The following is a 21,022-nucleotide window of genomic DNA, read 5'->3' as shown; positions in this document are numbered from 1 at the left end:
AGTTAAATAGAGAAGAGATCCGATGATACCTCGATAAGTAGTCTGATCGACCTCTCGACCTTCACTGTCGACATCGATACGTAGAGAGGTTCCCATGGGTACTTTGACTGAGGATTTCCCTTCTATATTGTATTTTCTGAGCAGATCCTTGGTGTATTTCTCCTGATTGATGAAGATGCCTTCCTTAAGTTGTCTCACTTGTAATCCAAGGAAGTAGTTTAGTTCTCCCATCATGCTCATCTCGAACTTCCCTTTCATCAATCTGGAGAACTTCTCGCACAGGTCTGGATTGGTGCTTCCAAAAATGATATCGTCCACATAGATTTGCACCAATAAAATGTGATCCCCGTCCTTAATTCTAAACAATGTTTTGTCCACTAGGCCTTTGGTGAACCCACACTGAATTAGAAAAGAGGATAAGGTATCATACCAAGCTCTCGGAGCTTGTTTTAAGCTGTAAAGTGCCTTCTTTAATTTGTATACTTTGTCAGCTCCCACGTCCTTCAAGAAACCCGGAGGTTGTTCAACGTACACCTCTTCTTCGAGAAGTCCGTTCAGAAAAGCGCTCTTGACATCCATTTGATATACCTTAAAGTCTTTGAAGGCGGCATATGCGAGAAAGATGCGTATGGCTTCGAGACGTGCCACTGGAGCGAAGGTTTCATCAAAATCTATTCCTTCCTCCTGACAGTAGCCTTTGGCAACAAGTCTGGCCTTGTTCCTAACAATAACTCCATCCTCATTCATCTTGTTTCTGAAAACCCACTTTGTACCAATGACATTCTGATGATGAGGTCTCGGAACTAGTTCCCAAACATCGTTCCGTTCAAACTGATGAAGTTCCTCTTGCATGGCTTGCACCCAATCTGGATCACATAGAGCCTCATCGATCACCTTAGGCTCTATTTGAGATAGAAAGCAAGCAAACATGCTTTCTCTGTATGCTGATCTGGTTCGAACTCTGTCACGTACATCTCCAATCACTTGATCAGCAGGGTGACTTCTCAGCCATCTTAGGTCGGGTTGTGGCTCCTCAGTTGATACTTCCATTGAAGGTTGAGATGTGGGTTGAACATCTATGATCTGGATTTGATCAACTGAGTCAGGAGCTTTCTTCTTGGTAGACTCTTCATCATCTGATTCTGACTGGAGTTCCGCTACGTCTCGAACTATAGACTGCTTGTCTTCGAGAGGTAAGTTTGATCTCTCGATAGACTCTGGCTGATCTTCCTCAGCTGCTTCCGTTGTCTTTGATGGTTGATCTGTCGATGCCCTTTCATCAAAGGTAACATGTATGGACTCTTCAACCACCAAACTCCGCTTGTTGAAGACTCTGAATGCTTTGCTTGTCGATGAGTATCCCAGAAATACTCCATCATCTGCCTTTTCTTCAAAAGTTCTTCGTTGAGCCTTCCCATTGTTGTGGATATAGCATTTGCACCCGAATGTGTGGAAGTGGCTTACATTCGGTTTTCTTTCATTCCACAACTCATATGGAGTCTTTCCAACTCCTTTCACGATCAAGGACCGATTTTGGGTATAGCACGCTGTGTTGATTGCTTCTGCCCAAAATCCTTGTGATATGTTGGCTTGTGAGAGCATGGTCCTTGCGGCTTCTTTGAGAGTTCTGTTCCTTCTTTCAGCAACCCCGTTTTGTTGAGGCGTTCGAGCAGCTGATAGTTGATGATGAATTCCGTTCTCGTTGCAGTAGCTCTCGATTACTTGATTAACGAACTCTCCACCTTGATCTGACCGGATCTTTAGTATCGAGACTTCCTTTTCAACTTGAACTTGTTTCAAGAGATTTGGTAGGGCAATTTTTGTCTCGCTTTTCTTGGTTAAGAACACGGTCCAAGTGAATCTTGTGTAGTCATCCACTACCACAAGAGTGTACTTCTTTCCCTTTATGCTGGGTGGATCCACTGGGCCAAATAAGTCCATGTGAAGAAGACTTAATGGTCTAGTGGATGATGTCTCGGCTTTGCTCTTGAAAGAGGATTTGATCTGTTTGCAACGTTGACATGCCTCACAAATTTTATCCTTTCGAAACGTCACTTTGGGCAGTCCTTCCACTAGGTTCCTCTTAGTAAGCTTGTTGATAGTCTTGAAGTTCAGATGACTAAGCTTACTATGCCAATCCCAGCATAAATCTTCCTTGCTTCTTGCTAGCATACATAGGGATGGTTTTGCAGACCTCCAATCCACTATGTACATATTTCCTTTCCTTGCTGCTTCCAAGACGACTTCGAGAGATTCCTCGTTCATAATCTGACATTTGCTTTTGGTGAAGACAACCTTGTAGCCTTTGTCACAGAACTGGCTTGTACTAAGGAGATTGAACTTGAGCCCTTCAACGTAGGATACTCCCTTAATAACCAGCTCATTCTTTTGAATTTCACCAACAGCTTTTGTGCGTCCCTTCTTCTCGTTGTCGCCGAATGTCACCAAGGGACCTTCGATAGGTTGGATGTTCTCTAGCAGTGTTAGATTTCCAGTCATATGTCTCGAACATCCACTGTCAATGAACCACACGTCCCTGGTGTCCTGCAAGGAAATTAAGCAAGTTTAGGTACCCAAACTTTGGGTCCTGGTGGGTTAGTGAGTTTAGGCATCCATTTATACCTTGTGCCCATTATTCCAGGCCTAGGCGCAATGTAGCCATTGTACGTTTGATAATCATAAGGAATGCTAGCAAAGGTTTTAGGCCTCTTTGGTGCATAAATCAACTTAGGTAGAGACTTTTCGACCGGCTTATGCACCATGCCTTTCATACGCTGTTTGGTCATGTGAAATTGCTGAAAGTGAGGTTTCTTCCAGAGATTGTGATTCGATGACCAATTCTCACTAGATGGATAGAGTCTGCCTTTCTCCATCCGTGAGTTCCTAACTATGTGGATCTCAGACCTTCCATATTTGCCTTGAGGCGCATTATATGGAATGTAGCTCTTTTTGTACTTGGAATGGCCTTGCGAGAGATAGCGAGGTGATCTCTCGATATTGTTTACCCGGCCATTCTTCGTAGCTTTCCTATACTTTCCATTGTTGGTGTATAGGGACGGTTTATGAATAGCTACTCTGGTCTTTTCTGTTGGTCCTTTATGACCTTTATTTGGTTTGGGTTGAGATCCTCCATTTCTTGAAGTTCCCAAACCATTGGTCTGTTTATTTCTCGAGAGATGGTCTCAATGGAACCCTAGACCGGTTCTATCACTTGTAGGTCTGTGATCATTCACCATTTTCTCCATAGCTTTGGAGGAATTAGTGTATGATGCTATAACCTTTCTAAGATCATTTTCTGTGATCTCTCGAGTTTTGCACTCTTCAGTCAGTTGGATTACTTTAGCTTCTAACTCACTTACTTTGAGAGTTAGCTCTGAATTCTCTTTCGAGACGTTCTTAAGCATATCTCTTTCAGCAGTTAGCTTGCTGTTTTCTTCCCTGATTTTGGCATGAGTGCTATTAGCGACTGCGAGATCCCTTTTAAATGTTTCAAGCATCTCAAAGGGATCTTCATCGCTTCTGAAAGAAGAACAACGAGAGGTAGAAGTAGAGCAGCGAGATGTGGAAGTAGAGGTTACCTCATTGTCAATGGCCATTAGGCATTGATTCTCTTCTTCCTCGGTGTATAAGCAGATGAGCCCCCTCTCATCCTCTGAGCTGCTGCTGCTTTCACTGGAGCTCGACGTCTCGGACTCCTCGATTGTTCTCTCGAGTTCCTCAGCAACAAGCGCCTTTCTGCGCAGATGTTTCTTTGTATCTCCCTTGAAGCCACTTTGTGCTGGCTTCTCTTTGGATTCCTCCTTTCTCCTGGAGTTCCTACCTTCTAGGCCTTGATACTTGCTTACCTTAGGGTAAGGACAGTCAGCCTTGAAGTGCCCCGGTCTCCTACAGTTGTAGCATAGACCTTGATCTTCTTCCTCCATTCCTCTGGATGTGTATTTTTCATTTTTCCTTCTTGAGGAGGAAGGTGAACTTGTATTGCTTTCCGGTGTCTTTTTCATGAACTTCCTGAATTTTCTTATGAAGAAAGCAAACTGTTCGTCAGATAAAAAATCAGTGGGATTAGAATCTGACCTTGAGGAGGTGGTTGGTTGGTCCGCAACCAGTGCCACATTCCGTCTGTCCACCACGTCCTCATCTCTCGGAAACATCTCAAATTCGAAGGCTTTGAGATCTCTGAATAGTTGGTCGGTTGTGGTGTTCTTCAAATCCCTGTGATCACGCATTGTGATCACCTTCATTTCCCACTCCTTGGTAAGGCCTCGTAAGACCTTCAGGTTTAGCTCCTTTTGTGGAATCTCCTTCTCGAGATCACTGATCTCTATTGATAGCTTCATGAAACGAGATTCCATGCTGTCGATGCTCTCCCCTGGCTTCATCTTGAAGTCCTCGAACTTCTTCATGGCCACGGTGAGCTTGTTCTCCTTCTCCTGTTCGTCACCTTCACCAATCAACATCAAAGTATCCCATACCTCTTTCGCCGTTTTGCACTTTCTTACTTTTGGAAAGATGGTTTCGTCTATAGCTCTGAAGAGAATATCCTTGGCAATGTTGTCCAAGTTGTTTCTCTTCCTATCATCACTTGTCCATTCTTCCCTAGGTTTGGGGACATACTTTGGTGTATCTCTGGTTTGCTCAGCAGTCGTGTTTACCATCATGATCTTGACTGGTCCAGATGTTATAACTTCGGCCATCTCATCATGGAGGGCTGATAGATACGCAAGCATGCGTGTTTTCCAGTCATCGAACCTGCTAAGATCAAAGAGAAGATGTCTCGACAACATGCTATCCATATTAGAAAAATTATCTCGTGCTTTGAAAACTTTTAAAGGATTTTTCAAAGAAGGATCTCTAGGCAATATAAACAAAGGTTTATATCGATCAGAGAACTTGCTCTGATACCAATTGTTGGTCCCAAGGGGATGGGGTACAAGTCTAGGGGGGGGGGTGAATAGACTTGTATAAGATTTTGCAAATCTTTTCGACCTCTCGTGTGTATTGAACTTAGGATGTTTAGGTTCGATACCTCACGAGGTGAAGACAAAGTTTTATGCGCAGCGGAAATGTTATCCCCTTTTAGTTAGCACGAGTTTAAGTTAGTTCGAGAAGTGCGTTTATATGCAGTGCAATCGAGAGGTTAGCGAGAGATAAAAACAGTAAGTAAATGCAAGAGAGATTTTTAAGTGGTTCGGCCAACCCGCCTACGTCCACTCTTCTTCCAGAAACTCCCTGGAAGGATTGCACTAAAAACTTCCCTTTTTAGTACAATATCGAGCGCTTGAGCTTTGATCACGAAGCCCGCCTCAAGCCTCAGGTTTTTCGCCCCGCTTCTTGTTACTCCACCTCTCGAGCACTTGACCTTTGATCACCAAGCCCGCGTCAAGCCTCAGGATCTTCACAAGACAGCTCCCAGGTTACTCCGCCTCTCCAAGGTCTTTCTCCCCGCTTCCAGCTACTCCACCTCTCGAGCACTTGACCTTTGATCACCAAGCCCGCGTCAAGCCTCAGGTTTCTTTCACTCGGACAGCTGCCAGGTTACTCCACCTCTCTTGCTTAATCCAAAGCAAGGTGTTTTTGGTTGTCACAGTTGAATGTAACAGGCTCCAATCTGACCACAAGCTATCGTTGAATCAACTTCGATGTAGAGCAGCTTCGGTCACCTTCTGGATGTATAACAGTTTAAGCTTTGTAACTCTCTTGAAACACTAAGATGTGTTTTCTCGCTGTTTTGAATATCAGGATGATATTCCAAGTTAAGCACTTGCACTTGAACGTTTTAGACAGACACTTCTTAAGAATTTTGAACACCTGCACTTCACTTCCCTTCTTTTTCTTTTTCTTCTGTGTCTTTACGTCCTTATATATGAGAGTAGAGGAATAATTCCGTTGGAGGGAAAATTATTCCGTTTGAAATTTGTCTCCCATGCTGATCATGGGTCTTGCATATTTTCAGCATATTTCATGGAGTGGTGATCTTGTAACTTGAACCTCTTTGTCTTGTAGTGAATATTCCATAGTTCACTTTCTTGAGTCCATGCTCCACTTTCGTCTTTTGGTAAAAGTTACTCTTTTTATATTCCCATTATTCCTTGTTTGTAGGGAATCAGACCACTTCAGCATTGGTGCACCTTTTGACCGTTTGTGGTGGAAATCTGACGTGTCATCCATTTCCGCCCATTTTGAAATCTTCACGTTCGGCACCTCTTCATTATTCCATCTCCATGATATTCTTCTTCTCCAAACTTTAAGTATGACCGTCATTCAGCTTTGTTGGAGAATTGTTAGTGTATCGAGACCAAGGTTGATATCTTGATTGCTTGTCTCGAACTCAAATATCGAGAGGTGGTCTATCTCTCGAACTATGTTTATGTCTCGAACTGGATAACTGTATCGAGAGGTCCTACCTCTCGAACTCTGCTTATGTCTCGAGACTTAGTTGATGTCTCGCAGACCCTTATTCCTCCAGTGTTGTCCCATGCCTTCTTCTGATCTATCTATATGATTACAACACACGAGACTTCTAAGATGTTCAAACAAATTTACCTCAAGCTTAAATATTTTCCGAGTTGAGCTCAAAGTTACTCGGTTGTATTTTCGCTCTTGGTTTACTTGTCGAACTTACAGCGTTTTGCCTATGCGTCGAGACTCGGGGATTTCTACTTAACAGTTGGTATCATCAAAACCTATTACATGATGTTCCTAACAATTTCTTCCTTTCCCATTCAAGTTGGAGGAGATTCGTACTTTTGAGTCTTCCTACACTATAAGTTGATCCACCAAGTTGCTCGAAAATGAGTGTTACTACCTTCTTGTTGACTCAAATGGTGAAATGCCTCAAACAAGTGCACAACACTTGTATGAGAATGTTGCATTGCCTGAACCCTTTGTCAACTTTGAAGCACTTGAGATGTATTTGTCGTAAACGTCGCCGGATAGTGGTAGCCCTCCAAGTATGTGCAAGTCCCAAAGTGATATGGTTAGTTCGCCAGATGAGGTAGTTAGAGTGTTGGTTAAAGGACACCACACCTCGTAAAAAGCTTGAACCATGCTGGTATTATGGCTATATGTGAACAACGATGCATGCACACTACATAGAATCATATATTGTGCCTTGTTTTAAAATCCTCCCGAAATAGCTAAGCGTGTCTTCAACTCATTCCAAGTACCCTTTTGCATAGGTGAATTCACCATCAAGATCTATGTCTTTACCCCACAAGACTTCAACATTGATTATGCGGTTCTCTAGTGTAGGAAGTGTGTCTTTGTAGGGTTTGTGTTGCAATCCTGGCTGCAAGGTCCACACCTTGGATGGTGGAAGATCATACTCAGAAGTCCAATTGGGTTCACGATATGACACCTCAAGCTTTGGCGGTGAATAGGGTACTAGGGGTGGATAAATTACCAATTTGACTTTATGGTTGCTCTTGGTGCTTGATATCACCAAGTTCCTTTGTCCATCAAATCGTTGATCTTGAAATTGCACCATTTTAAACCATGTTGAGGTTACGCTATGCCAAAGTTGAGAAAGTCACTGTAAAAAATGATGATAATAATTAATGTTATTATTATTATTATTATTATTTAAAAAGATATAATAATAATAATAATAAATTAATAATAATAATAATAATAATAATAATAATAATAATAATAATAATTAGCTTTGTTATTGTTAAGGATTATGGGAATTACGAAAAACAAAAGAAAGATTTGATAATAATAATAAAAGAGAGGAGAAGAAAAAATGAAAAGATTGTGTATATACGTACCCGCCTCGCAATAGGGCATGTTAGGGCCGTAGAAAAACTGGTTCGCGAAAATGCGGGCAAGGCCCTTTTTTTTGTAAAAAAAAAAAAAATTATATACAAATAATAATATAAAACTCCTTAAATCTTAAACAATTAAACCCTAATTGACTACTTGTTTGGTCTATGTCTACTACCCGTCTCTTCTCTCTACAGTCTGCGAAGATTCGGCACCTACCACCGCCCACCGCCACACGCCCACCACGCCTGACACCACCAGCAGTTCAACACCACACCCGTGTCCTCCGCGATTCGAAGGTCGCTGCCTCCGTCTCCTCTGCTCCAGTCTGTCGCCGCACGCAGCCGACCGCTACCGTCGCACAATCTAGCTAGCCTCCACTGTCACAGGCTTGATATTTTCATTTAAATATTTTCAATTTTCAGACATAAATCTTGTTACATTTGTATAATTGTATGTATAATCTATATTGTCTATGTGACTGTGTTCATGTATATTAGTATATATAGCAAGTTCTACATCTCGAAGTTGCGAAGTAGTCTACCTAGTATGAACTTAAATTACACAATAAGTATTATGACTTTTGGGTAAATATATAAACATTTGTTAATCTAAGCTGCCAGCAAGATTTCTACATAAGTGACATAAATTTAAGCATTTTAAATTAGTATGTTAACCCATGTATCTGTAATCCGTCTAACTAATCAAATAAAAAGTAACATAGTTACATAGGTAAAACGTAGTTTACTAATCAAGATTATCACAACCATTTAGAGCTGTCGAAACGGGCCGGCGGATCGGGGCCCGCCAAAGCCCATCAAAGCCCGCCATAAAATACGGGTCCAAGGAATGTCGGCCCGGCCCGCCTTAAGCCTGCGGGCCTTGACGGGGGCCCGCCAAATTTTACAAATTTTAAATTTAAGTAAAAATTAATATAAAAACGTAGTATGTGTATACTAAAATAATTTGGATAATTTAAACATATAGTAATGCATTTGTAATTTTTTAAACACAATAATAACTAATAAATAAGTGTTAATCCATAAGTCAATAACAAATCATGTATATAATGTACTAAATTTTTTGAACTTGATTATATATATATATATATATATTTCATTTAGTGTATTAGTTTACATTTTGATACATATTGTAATTAGTGTACTGTTACTTTACAGTTTGATATACTACATTACTACGTATATTATTTTTTTTTTGACAAGTACTACGTATATTATAATTAGTGATTTAGTGTATTAGTTTACATATTGAAAACTAATATAATTATATAATTAGTGTATTAGTTTATAAAATTTAATATAATTATATATTGAATTTTGGTTTACAGTTTATACCGTAAACCAAAACTTAATTATTATTACACTAATTATATAAAAGGGTGTATATATATACACACATGTTAGTAATATAATCAAGATGAAAAGACATATTAAATATTATAAATTTACTATTGTAGAATTAATTTATTTTAATAAATTATTTTTATTATACATTTGGTGGGCCGGGCCCGCCAAGCCCGCCCCGCCAAAGCCCGCGGGGCGGGCTAAAAAGCCCGCCTTAAAACGGGCTCAAAACGGGACGGGACAGCCCGGCGGACTAAGCCCGTTTTGACGGCTCTACAACCATTAGTATATTTTTTTTATAGTTTAAACTTAATATATTTTGTTATTTTTAATTTTTAATGGCAGAGAGACCGGAGATTGATACATCTCAATAACAAAGTTCTCCAAACACTAACATCAATTTTGATAGTGAAGTTGATATGCCGGGGGACAGACTAGTTTCACTTGAACCTTCAGAACAAATTGAAAATTTAGAATCACAAGAAAGAGGTATGAAAAGACGTCTTACTTCAGATGTGTGGAATCATTTTGATATAATTCAAAGTAGTGGTAAACAAATGGCTAAGTGCAAATATTGTTATAAAGATTATGTGATGGGGTCACACAAATATGGAACATCAACTTTATCCCGTTATTTATCTTCTTGCAAAGTAAAACCTAAATATAATGATGCAGGTTCTATGTTAATTGATCATGAAGGAAAGTGGTGTGCCAAAAAAATTGATCATAATATGGTCCCGATTGGGTGGTGAAAAGTCTAGAGGGGGCGAGGGGTGAATAGACTTTTCTAACAATTTAAAACTTTATAACACTTTAAACAAAATAATTCCAAGTGAAAAATTCAACTTGAAATGCACAACGGAATATATGAATGATAAAGTGTTATAAATAAAAACCACGTAAAACTGAAGAGATATATCGCATGCAACTCGATGGAATATTCTGAAATAGCTCAAATGATAAGTATGCAAAGTTTGAATCACATACAAACGTGGGAACACAAAAATCCAGATGGATAAATCAATATAGTATGAAATGGGTTAGTGAGTTAAATATGCAAAGTAAATAAAGTGATGTAAAGTAAATAGAGAAAAAGATTTATAGTGGTTCAGATGTGGCGTAATCCTCCTAGTCCACTCTTCTCCTTTCACTCCAAGAAGGAAATTCACTATCTCGTTCACCCAGATACAAATAGTGAAACACTAGTGCTACCCAAGCACTTCCCGAGTGTCTCGCACAAAGCTACACTCAACACCGAGCTCCTCGCACAAAGCTAAGCTCCCGAGCGCCTCGCACAAAACTACGCTCTTACACCAACCAAGTGTCTTGCACACAGCTACACTTAGTTCCTTCGAGTGTCTCGCACACAGCTACACTCAATCAAGGATTTCACAACTCCTTGCTACTCTCCCTCTTTCTACACTCAGTAGAGATGTTTTTACAATAAATAAAGATTTCTTTCTAAGACTTGATTTTCTCTCGTGTATAGCTCAATATCAGCACTTGTATATTTTTTTGTTCGATCGTGTTCACCACATGTAAGATCTGTTTGTAAACCCCATACTTGTCTTCAAGTCTTCTTGGGCTTTTTATAACTCAAAAAGTTATTTGCCCGTTGTGAAAATTCAAATTTTGAACATTCACTTGATCTAATAGCCTTGCCAACTTGATCTGCAACATTTAATGCCTCTGGTAACTTTTGAAAAATTACCTCTGCAATTTGGTCAAAAAGTCTTCTAATTCGGCTTGATTGATTCTTGAAACTTGTAGCCTTCAATTTTTGACCTTGTTACCTTCGGAGCTTGATATTCTTGACTTTGTTGCTTCATTGATTTGATTTTTGGCAAGTTGTTCTATAAAAAAAATATTTTCCTGGTGATTCTTGCTTGAGTTTGATTAATTATCTTCATAAAATCCCCATCTTAATTTTAATATGATCTTCTTCGCAGCTTCACGTACTGGTCTTAGAAAATATGGCTTTTGAAATTTGGCTGAGTGTAGTTCCACTCTAAAGTTACACCCAAACATGCGCTCCAATTCATTTCATTTGATGTTCACGCGCGTGTCTAGAGGAAGTGCAATCCACGCGCCTCAATCCACTTTGACTTCCACTATTATCCCCACTTAGTCTCTAAAGACTAAAATATTATAAGCCTTGGAATTTGAACTCTAAACCAATAACTATAATGCTCAAGTTTCTAACCAATGCTCCATATTAACTCATTGGTTTTTAAGATCAAAATAATATATTTGATCATACTTCTCCTTTGATAGCATATGGTATACCTTTAGACACTCCAAACTTCTTCCCTTTTGGTCTCTCGATTTGACCTTTGACTGGACTCTTCTTCCCTTAACTTCCACGGGAACCTCCTCCTCTACCTCAAACTTAAGCTCAAAAATAAATTAGCTTAGCTTAGGTTTCAAACTTGTGCCTTCTTGCAAAGATATCTGGGTCATCTCTATTTCACCACATACTCTCACATGTTAAAGTGGAAGCAAACGATTTACAAGTATCATGACATGGTGAACTCTATTTTGCAAGAATTTGAACCAATTCTAAGTCATGATTTTGACTTCCGGTTCAAATCGCTATACCATAAAAATAAAATAGGAGATTTTTAAAATTATAGTTTGACTCATCAAAACTATTACAATTTATTCCTAACATATTCTTTTGTTGAATATAAGAGAATTAGAGAGTTGCACAAGTATTTGAATTCTGATTATAAATTCATAAGTAGGAATACAGAAGCAGCAGATGTTTACAAGTTTTATGAGAAGGAAAAAGAGAAACTGAAGAGTATCTTGAAAAGAATTCCTAGTAGAATTTGCTTGACTTCTGATCTTTGGACAACATGCACAGTTGAGGGATATATTTGTTTAACTGCTCATTATATTGATAATAATTAAAAGTTAAACCATAAGATATTTAAAATATTTTAAATATAAGGTCTAAAAACCACTCGAAATGAAACTTGTGTTAATTTTATAACGTTAATCTAAAAAAAAAAAAAGTGTTAGTAAACAAGTTTTCTAAATAGAAAACGGAGAATGAAAACTGAAAAATTAGAAAACAGTAAAAAGTTTCCGTTAGTAAACGGGCCGACTCCAAAATTTATCTTGAGTCTTATGCTATAAAAAGAAAAAGTTTTTCAAGAATATTCCAATTGTGCTATCCCTAGCAACGACACCATATTTTTATCGCTCCTGAATTGTTTTAATCAAAAAATAATTTGTTTATATCATTCACTGGATGGAATTTTAGGCATAATTCTTGAAAAGCATCTAGACACAAGGTGAAGGGAAATCGGCGGAAGCTAAGCAATGATATCAGAGTGGGGAAAAGTAAGCAACATGAGTCAATATTCAAATAACAAAAGTAGTGCTTGGAATGAGGGAACGTTCGATTCAATGCCAACACTAAAGATTCAAAGGGCTACAACTGCGTCGTGAGGGTTGGATTAAGCCATGCGTCACCTGCACGACAAACTGGTTTTGACTGAACAAACGATTGCCCTGCCGGGTCGACCCTTTGATTATACCGTACGGTTATCCGTTGTCCCGACCCCTTCGGGTTCGGAGACAATGGGTAAGGGAGGCTAGATGATAGTGCTTATACACCCGACCGAACCGAGCTACACGCACCGACCAAAGCCAACTCAGTCCAGTTAGCGGGGAAGATTCCGACTGCCTGCCAATGCTCTGCATAAACATCCGGTCAAGACGATTCAGAAGGCCACTATGCGACCATAAAGAAGAAATGCCTCGCTAACCGTTCAAACCTTATGTAATCCCACTTAGGACCTCCCCATTTGTGTGTTTTGGAGTGATTTTAGAATAGTAAAAACTTAATGATGAGTTTTTTTTTATAAATGGGAAGGGTTGATTTTGGGGAGTGTTTTTATCCTGCAAATATGTGAGTTTTGGCAGAGTTTGGCAGAGAATGGTAGGGCCCACTAATGGGGAAGATTTGCGCCTCACGCAGCAAATCTTGCGCCCGGCGTAATTACTTTTTTTTTTTTTAATTTTTTTTTTGTTTTGTTGTTTTGTTTTAGTTTTTCCTTTTATTTTTTTCCTTTACCCTATTTTTTATTTCCTAAGCACACTTACAAAAACTTCTCAAAAACTACACCAAAATTTTAACTATTGAGGAAGGCCTTAGTACATTGTCTAATCATGTCCCATCTCCCTTTTCCTACACATCAGAACATTTAGAGCCACCCCTCTGACCGGCCAACCCACGCCTTTCACTCTCCGCCTATATAGCATTTAATACTGAGAGAGGCACTTTTGACCTATCACTTCCCGACCAAAGAGAATACGGATAAACCCCAAATATATGGAAATTAAATACATCAATAATGAACCTACATTATTATAATATAATGAATCATGATCCATGATTCTCTATTGTTATACCAAGTTGATTTTCATTAAATTGACACTAAGGTTACCGGCCACATGTTTTTTTTTTGTGTAGGTGTAGTATCTGTTTATAGCTACTTTTTCAATCAAATGAAGCACAAAAATTCAATATCGCCTCCACTGAAGCTCGAACTCACCCCTCTCATGTGAGGGTGCAACTGGGTGTCACTAGACTACAATGTCTTTGGCTACTGGTCACATGTTTAATTTAAGGCAAACAGCAAACCTATTTTGTCTTCCTCTGTACATACGAGTTGAATTATTTGTTGAACTAATAAAATTGTACCCGATGAGCTCCGGTTGTTTGTGCCATTGGGCCCAACCCATATCCAATAACCCAACATGCACGTTGCACGTTGAATTGAAATTAAAGTAAGGAGTTACTTGTGTGAGTGATATTGTTGTTTTACAAAAAGTAGCTCTATCTCACATAAAGCGTAAAATTTTCCATTCACCACAAATAAAAGATAATTTTTAATATACTAAAAATACATTATTTACGTATTAAATATACATTATTTGATAGTATATATAATAATATATCTTCAATACTCAATTAATATCACATTCAGTATATAAATAATATATTTTTAATATATTAAAAATATACATTTTATTCATAGTCCACACAACTGTATAAACCATGATTCATGAAATAATAATTGATCACGAGGACTGCCAAAGGAGCAGTGACATTCAAACAATTTTGTCACAACTTTTTATTGTTTTTAAAGAGGCAAGAAATTAGTATAGAGCAACAATCTTATTAACTAAAGTTTCTGCATATTTGTTCAAAGTAGAAAACATACTTAGATATACATATATAGACCAAAAGGTAACTACATTTGCTCCCTATATATGCACCAGAGTGACAATATGTTATACATATGCAGAAACTGTGTATATATAAACATATATGTATATATATAATTATATATATTGGTGGATTTTCCGGGACCATTTTAGCTTTTAATTAGCTAGTTAGCCGTGTAGGTGGCTAAGCATCCACTGCGGCATGGCAGTGGTGTTGGACTGCTGCTGACGCTGATGAGTTCCTTCTGCTTCTCCATACTCTCCTTCACTGCAAATATATATAATTTTCATTTATTCGGTACAAAACGAAGATTTTCAATAGGTAATTGAAGGATGTACTTCATCTCAACTAAAGAGTACCTGCTGAGGTGCACGAGCGGTGGCGGCACAACATAGGAGGAATTTATGTCGTCGTTAGGCTGCTCCCACTGAACCTCCTGCTGCTGTTGCTGCTGCTGAGCAATCTCTTTCTCCCTCTGCTTGATCTGTGTATTCATGGGGGGTTATTATATATGAGCAATATGGTAATAAGAGATATAAAAGTGAAGCATTTTAATTTGAGTGACATGAGAGACAGAAATTTGTTGGGCTCAAGCGCTTTAGCTTGTAAGTATCGGTCCCAACAATAACATTTAAGACTGGTTGGAGGGGAATTGTTAGACAGGAATGGGTAAAGGCAAGTCTAACACCCAATGACTAGGGAAGAAAACAAGTCCCAGCAATAACATTTAAGACTAGTTGGAGGGGGTTCGAGTCCCAACAATAACATTTAAGACTGGTTTGAGGAGAATTGTTGGGCAGAGATGGGTAAAGGCAAGTCTAGCACCCGGTGACTAGGGAAGAAAACGAGTCCCAGCAATAATGTTTAAGACTGGTTGGAGGGGAATTGTTGGACAGGTGTGAGGGCATAAGAAAATAACACTGTAAGCTATAGCTTTTGACATAAGTGGTAAGCGCTTGATCCTAACAGAACTGAATTATATTATTAATGCCTTGCCTTCTTAGCAAGCTGATTATTTTGGTCCTGCAATGCTTTGTCCTGCAAACACCACAGCACATGAGGAATTAATGTGACTTTTGCTCAAAATGGTCAACTTGTTGTATATATAAAGGATGTGGATCCCATGCACGGAAAAAGTTGCATATCTATATATATTGTCACCTTTTTCTGGAGCTCAGAGATGGATTCAAACATGAGTTGATTCTACAAGGGAAACATGCACGTACCACATCAGTTAACCTTCCTACCAACCAAACTAATTAAGAATATAATATGGAAGAATTCTGAAAGAAATTAAGTGAATTACTATATATATATGTGTGTGTCATTTTCTAATTTACCTTTTTTGACCGAATATTTTTAAGTGCTGAATCAAGTTTGCGCTCCAGATTCTGAAGCTCTTTGAGGCTTAAAGAATCTAGGTCTTCTCCCTCATAATGCCTGCACATCCATCAGATCAGAGGTCACACACACTTACCTTGTTATCACTATTATATTTTCGGGACTCATCCCGATTGATTAGCAGGTTTTCACGAGGGAGGGGTTCTCATTTGATCATTAATCCAGGGTAATGTTCCAATGAGAATTCCTCCTCTCGTACATAAATGCACACAAACATCTACATAAATGCACATAATATCAAATTTCAGTGCAAACAATTTTCCCTGTAATAGTTTATATGCATTTATGTAGACGATTGTGTACATTCATGTTAATTCACAAGTTTTCACAGGTTTCCATTCGATTATTAATATATATATATATATATATATATATATACATACACATCAACTTACCTTTGGTTTCTTTGTAGAACCTCCATCCTAGCCTTGAGCTTTGCATGCTCCAGAGTCCAACTTCCCTAAACAAAAAAACTTATATATATATGAATTTCATATACCTAAGTGAAACAAATTAAAATTTAGCAATAATATAATTTGGAATACTAACTTGTGAGTTTTGATCTGTTGAATTCAGTTGCCTCTCTGCATATGAGTATCTTTCATATTGTTCAAGAATCTTTTCCATGCTAATAATTAAATAAAAATTAAAAATGATTAGGGAATTTTGCAACATAAATGGATTATATTATAACCCCACTAAGATAATTAAAATCTGAATTTATATTATGGAATATATGGAGGAGCTTTGAAACTCTGGGAATTGAAGTATTTATACAAGTGAAAAAGCTCATCAATGAATATCCTCCTTTTACAAAATAAAACCTTTTTCTACAACCTACACAACACAAATTCCAATCTCATTTTGATTGGTCAACAACTACCCTGTAAGCTCTTTACTGAGCATCATTTTGTAGAAATATATGTATACGAAACAAGACAATACACATCATGAAATACTCTTTGATCTTTGAAGTTTAATATATATAAAGCATTTCACCAATGGTTGATTTAAGAGCTAGTGCATTCATAGATTACCCAAATACAAAAGAATGCTCATCCAGACCAAAGCTAACTATATATCAGCCATTTTGGCTAAGCTAAAGATTGGTTAATATACATGCAGCTATAAGGGAGCACTATATAATTATATGATCAAATGAGAATAAGATTCTCTTGTAAAATGTGAAAACTGATCTCATATGCCATATGAGTTCATCAATGGTGGTGAGTTTTAGTAAACAGATATATATATAAATTATATTTCCCAGCTGCTATAAGTCAAGCACGCTTAACCATAGAGTTCATTGACTATCTGGTTGCCATATCCGACTTAAAACAAATTGGTGATAAATAGATGAATATTAACCATCTAATTAACCACATCCCTCCAAGGTAAACGATAACTCCACGTCTCCAATCGAGCAAGGGCTGCCAATCCGGTCGAAGCCCAACAATCCCCCTAGCACATGTCGCAACCTTAGCGTCCACGCCCACTAATTCCCTCTCAGTATTAGACTTGGCCTGAACTATGGCCCGAACTATGCCACATCCCATCCAAGACTAGACTCAGCTTTGGCCTCGCCATCAGTGAGTCACCCATCCTATAAATGCTATAAGTCAAACACACTTAACCATAAAGTTTTTAGACTATCTGATTGTTATATCCTACTTAAAATCAATTGGTGATAAGTAGGTTGACATTAACGACTTAACCATATCTGTCTATGGTAATCCATAGCACCACGTCTTGAATCGAGCAAGGGCTGAACTTGACCAACGCCATATATATATATATATAAGAGGTGGCATTTTCATAAATAATTGAACATATAAAAATAAGTCTTTAGAAGAGAAATAAGAACTAATATCAACCTTACATATGGAAAAATTGAACCAATCAGATCAAATTTAAAAAAGAAAAATGCAATGACATTTTTATAATTATAACCAACTTTACTATGCAACCTTGAATAATAAAATCTGCAATTTTCATACTTTTTCCAAGTTTGCACTTTTAATATTAATATTTTGCACATTAGTATTAACATTTTACATATTTAGTATTAAAATATTACACTTGCAAAAATGCAAAAGTACATTGCACTTAGGGTTTCGATTTTAGAATTTATAACTGAATTTTGGATTTTATTTGGTTTAGTAGTTAACTTTTTACTGCTTAGAGTCTAACATTTACGGTTTGAATTTAAAATTTAGTTTTTTCATTGATTTTATAAAATTTATCAAGTTTGTATATTTAGTTGTTAAAAATTGTATATTTAAATGTTCAAGTTTATATAGTGAAGTTACTAATAATTATGAAAATGCCACAATGTCTTTTTTTTTTTTTAAATATTATCAAATTCGTCAAATTTTTATAGATGTAAAGCTAAAATTTGTCCTTAGCTTTCTCTTGAAGGTATGTTCTCATGAGATCCAAAGACTATATATATATATATATATATATATATATATATAATGAAATCCCTATGGACTTTGGACTTTGGATTGAAGTTATAGATTTATTATTATAGGTATTGAAGTAGTTGGATTTATTATATTAGGTATTATTTTAAGGATTTAAAAATTTAGCTTAAAATTTTCAATTAATCGGTTAACCGAAAACACCTCAATTCAGTTAATTCGATAATACAAAGTTCGGTTCGATTAACGGTTAAAATTTTTGATTAAAAAGGTTAACCGAATGTACACTAAATCATTAGATCCACAACTTAATGGATGTGGATGCAAATGAAAATTTTCAAATCTATCATTTAGCGGATTGGATTGAGATCAACCCAAATTATCTTCAATCCGTTGTGTGCTCACCCCTACTGTCAACTATAGTGATGTACTGTAATTAATTTTCTCAAATATTTTTAAAGTGATATAGTGATGTACTGTAATTAATTTTCTCAAATATTTTTAAAGTGACTATTTTATTCAAATCTATTTACTATTTACGGTTGACATTTAAAACTGTAAATGACAATATAATTAAATATTTTAATGCCATCATTGTGAAACGCAGGAAATAAGATAGATAATTTTCCAATTCTCGTTTCTGAATCTTAATTACATGTCCAAGAACGAGAATTGAAAGAAAGTATCCTCTGTCTTTTTTTGTATACTTATTAAAACGACGATGACATTTTTATGGTATCTGCTTTCTGAACTTGTATTTAAAGATGGAAATAGTAAGATTTTCGACATCGTATATGTCGCCCAACTGGGTAGTGGTTATATGATTGAATGAGTAGTACTGTATGTTTAGCTATCAAACTGATATAATGATCGAATAAACCCCCCATTTTCTTGGAATCTCAAGAAACAAATCGAAAAAATAAAAAATCAAGATTGGAATGAATACTGGGTGGAACCCCAAAAACTGTATATATATATATATATATATATATATATATATACGCAGATTAAAGAATAGAAGAAGACGATGAAAAAGGGAAACCTCGTACCAAGATTCAGTGGCGTACTCGAAGAGCTTTCCTTTAGTGGAGAAGACGATGAGTGCAACCTCGGCATCGCACAGGACGGAAATCTCGTGGGCTTTCTTGAGCAAGCCAGTACGGCGTTTGGAGAAGGTGACTTGTCGGTTTATCTTGTTCTCTATTCTCTTCAGTTGCACCCTCCCTCTCCCCATTATATTGTTTGACCTTTCAGCTCAGCTTACCCGCAGTTACTGCTACTAGGAAGGGCATTCATGGATGAGAAAGAGCTTGCGTGGTGGTGCACATATATATAGACGCGGATGGCGGTTTTGGGTGGGGGATAGGCGGTATTGGCAATACCGGAGTGGTTTCGTCGGATTTGTTTTCGATCGTTCATTGGCTGGAGCCCTGAGGGGGTGGTTAGTGTCCCTCTTGAATCCACAAGTTTGAGAGAGTTGCGTCTCGGACGGGTCCCCGGTTCCGATTACTTTTATCCAGATGTGACCACCCTCCACTTATTATTCCGCTTAATTTTTAGTTTATCACAAACCCAAATTGCCATTTTCAGCCGTTTGATTCGTTGAAAAATAATTAAAAGGAAAATAGAATTGGAATTTCACTGAAAATAAATTTAAGAAAATTGAATTTTATTATTTGGTTGGTAGAAAATAAATTATTAAAAATATAAATTTTATTGAATATAAAGACAGTTATACCCCTATACAATAATAATAATAGTAATTAAAAAAAGTTGATGAGGAAATTGTTTTTCAATGAAAAATATTTGGTTGGGGTGCTCATCCAATCAAACAAAAGAAAATCTAATTGTCCTCAAATTCAAGGAAAACATTTTCCATCCAACCAAACAAACTCCTTTGTGTTTTTACCTGGGGTGGACAATTCAATTTGATTTTCTCAAACTATACCAAACCAAACTCTTGTATGCTAAACTGTTCGGGTAAAAAACCAAACAGAAGCGAACGATTCAATAAAAAAGTGAACCAAACCGAATACCATTTAATTTAGTTTTTTTTAATATATAAATATAATAACAACAACAACAACAACAACAACAACAACAATAATAATAATAATAGAAGTAAATACAAATCCCTAATTACTAAATTTCTAATCGTAGTTAAACACCGCCCGTCCACTCTAGCGCTCTTGCTTCGCCATCAAATCTGCAATCAAACAAGTCCCACTTGCTGCCCTCACCTAAGTTTATATGCTTGCATATGTATATGAGTCTTTCCCTTAAGTTAAGTTTAGGCGTTCAACATAATTAATGTATTCAATAAAATTGGAACTCATTTTTGTTGTATGCTTGTGAAATGAGACTTTATTGTTGAGTTTAGGAATTGATGTACGTAGAGCCGGATTTTTGGGCGTGCAAGATGTGCAACAGCACAGGGCCCCAAAATTTTGAGAGCCTTTAGTCCACCCCTAGCCTAATAGTTATATATGTATTTGTGATTATATTGGCCCAAAATTAGGTTTTTTACATTTTTGTTTTTGCAATTTTTCTTCATTTCGCAGTTTATTTATACTTTGATAGGACCTCACTTATTTACCAGCACAGGGCCACGCAAATAAAAAAACTTGCCCTGGATGTATGAAGTCAATCTGTAGGACCATTTTATAACACTTGAAGTGAAAATATTACATATATATATATGGGGTGGAACACTATTTTTCATGGTTATGGTCATGTGCTATTCATTTAATTTGGGTGATTTTCTTTTACCTTCCATTTAAGTTATATAGTTCTAATTTTGTTGGCTAATTTGGATTTGAACAAAAAAA

At 37.2% G+C, this 21,022-nt stretch overlaps 1 protein-coding gene across 1 annotated transcript; it reads right to left on the bottom strand.

Annotated features, from left to right (window-relative positions):
• Window positions 1–14,246: 14,246 nt before the first annotated feature.
• On the bottom strand, window positions 14,247–19,601 carry LOC116010575 (truncated transcription factor CAULIFLOWER A-like). Its single transcript, XM_031250047.1, has 8 exons — window positions 19,244–19,601; window positions 16,321–16,399; window positions 16,167–16,231; window positions 15,711–15,810; window positions 15,532–15,573; window positions 15,367–15,408; window positions 14,730–14,854; window positions 14,247–14,637 (listed from the first exon to the last, which is right to left on the bottom strand). Exons 1-8 carry the CDS (start codon window positions 19,426–19,428, stop codon window positions 14,538–14,540), a joined length of 738 nt encoding a protein of 245 aa, XP_031105907.1. The 5' UTR covers window positions 19,429–19,601; the 3' UTR covers window positions 14,247–14,537.
• Window positions 19,602–21,022: the final 1,421 nt, after the last annotated feature.

The sequence above is a fragment of the Ipomoea triloba genome, chromosome 2 (assembly GCF_003576645.1).
Source record: "Ipomoea triloba cultivar NCNSP0323 chromosome 2, ASM357664v1".
Lineage (NCBI taxonomy): Eukaryota > Viridiplantae > Streptophyta > Magnoliopsida > Solanales > Convolvulaceae > Ipomoea > Ipomoea triloba.
The sequence above is the reverse complement of the archived record's forward strand: the minus strand, read 5'-3'. Positions and strand labels throughout refer to the sequence as shown.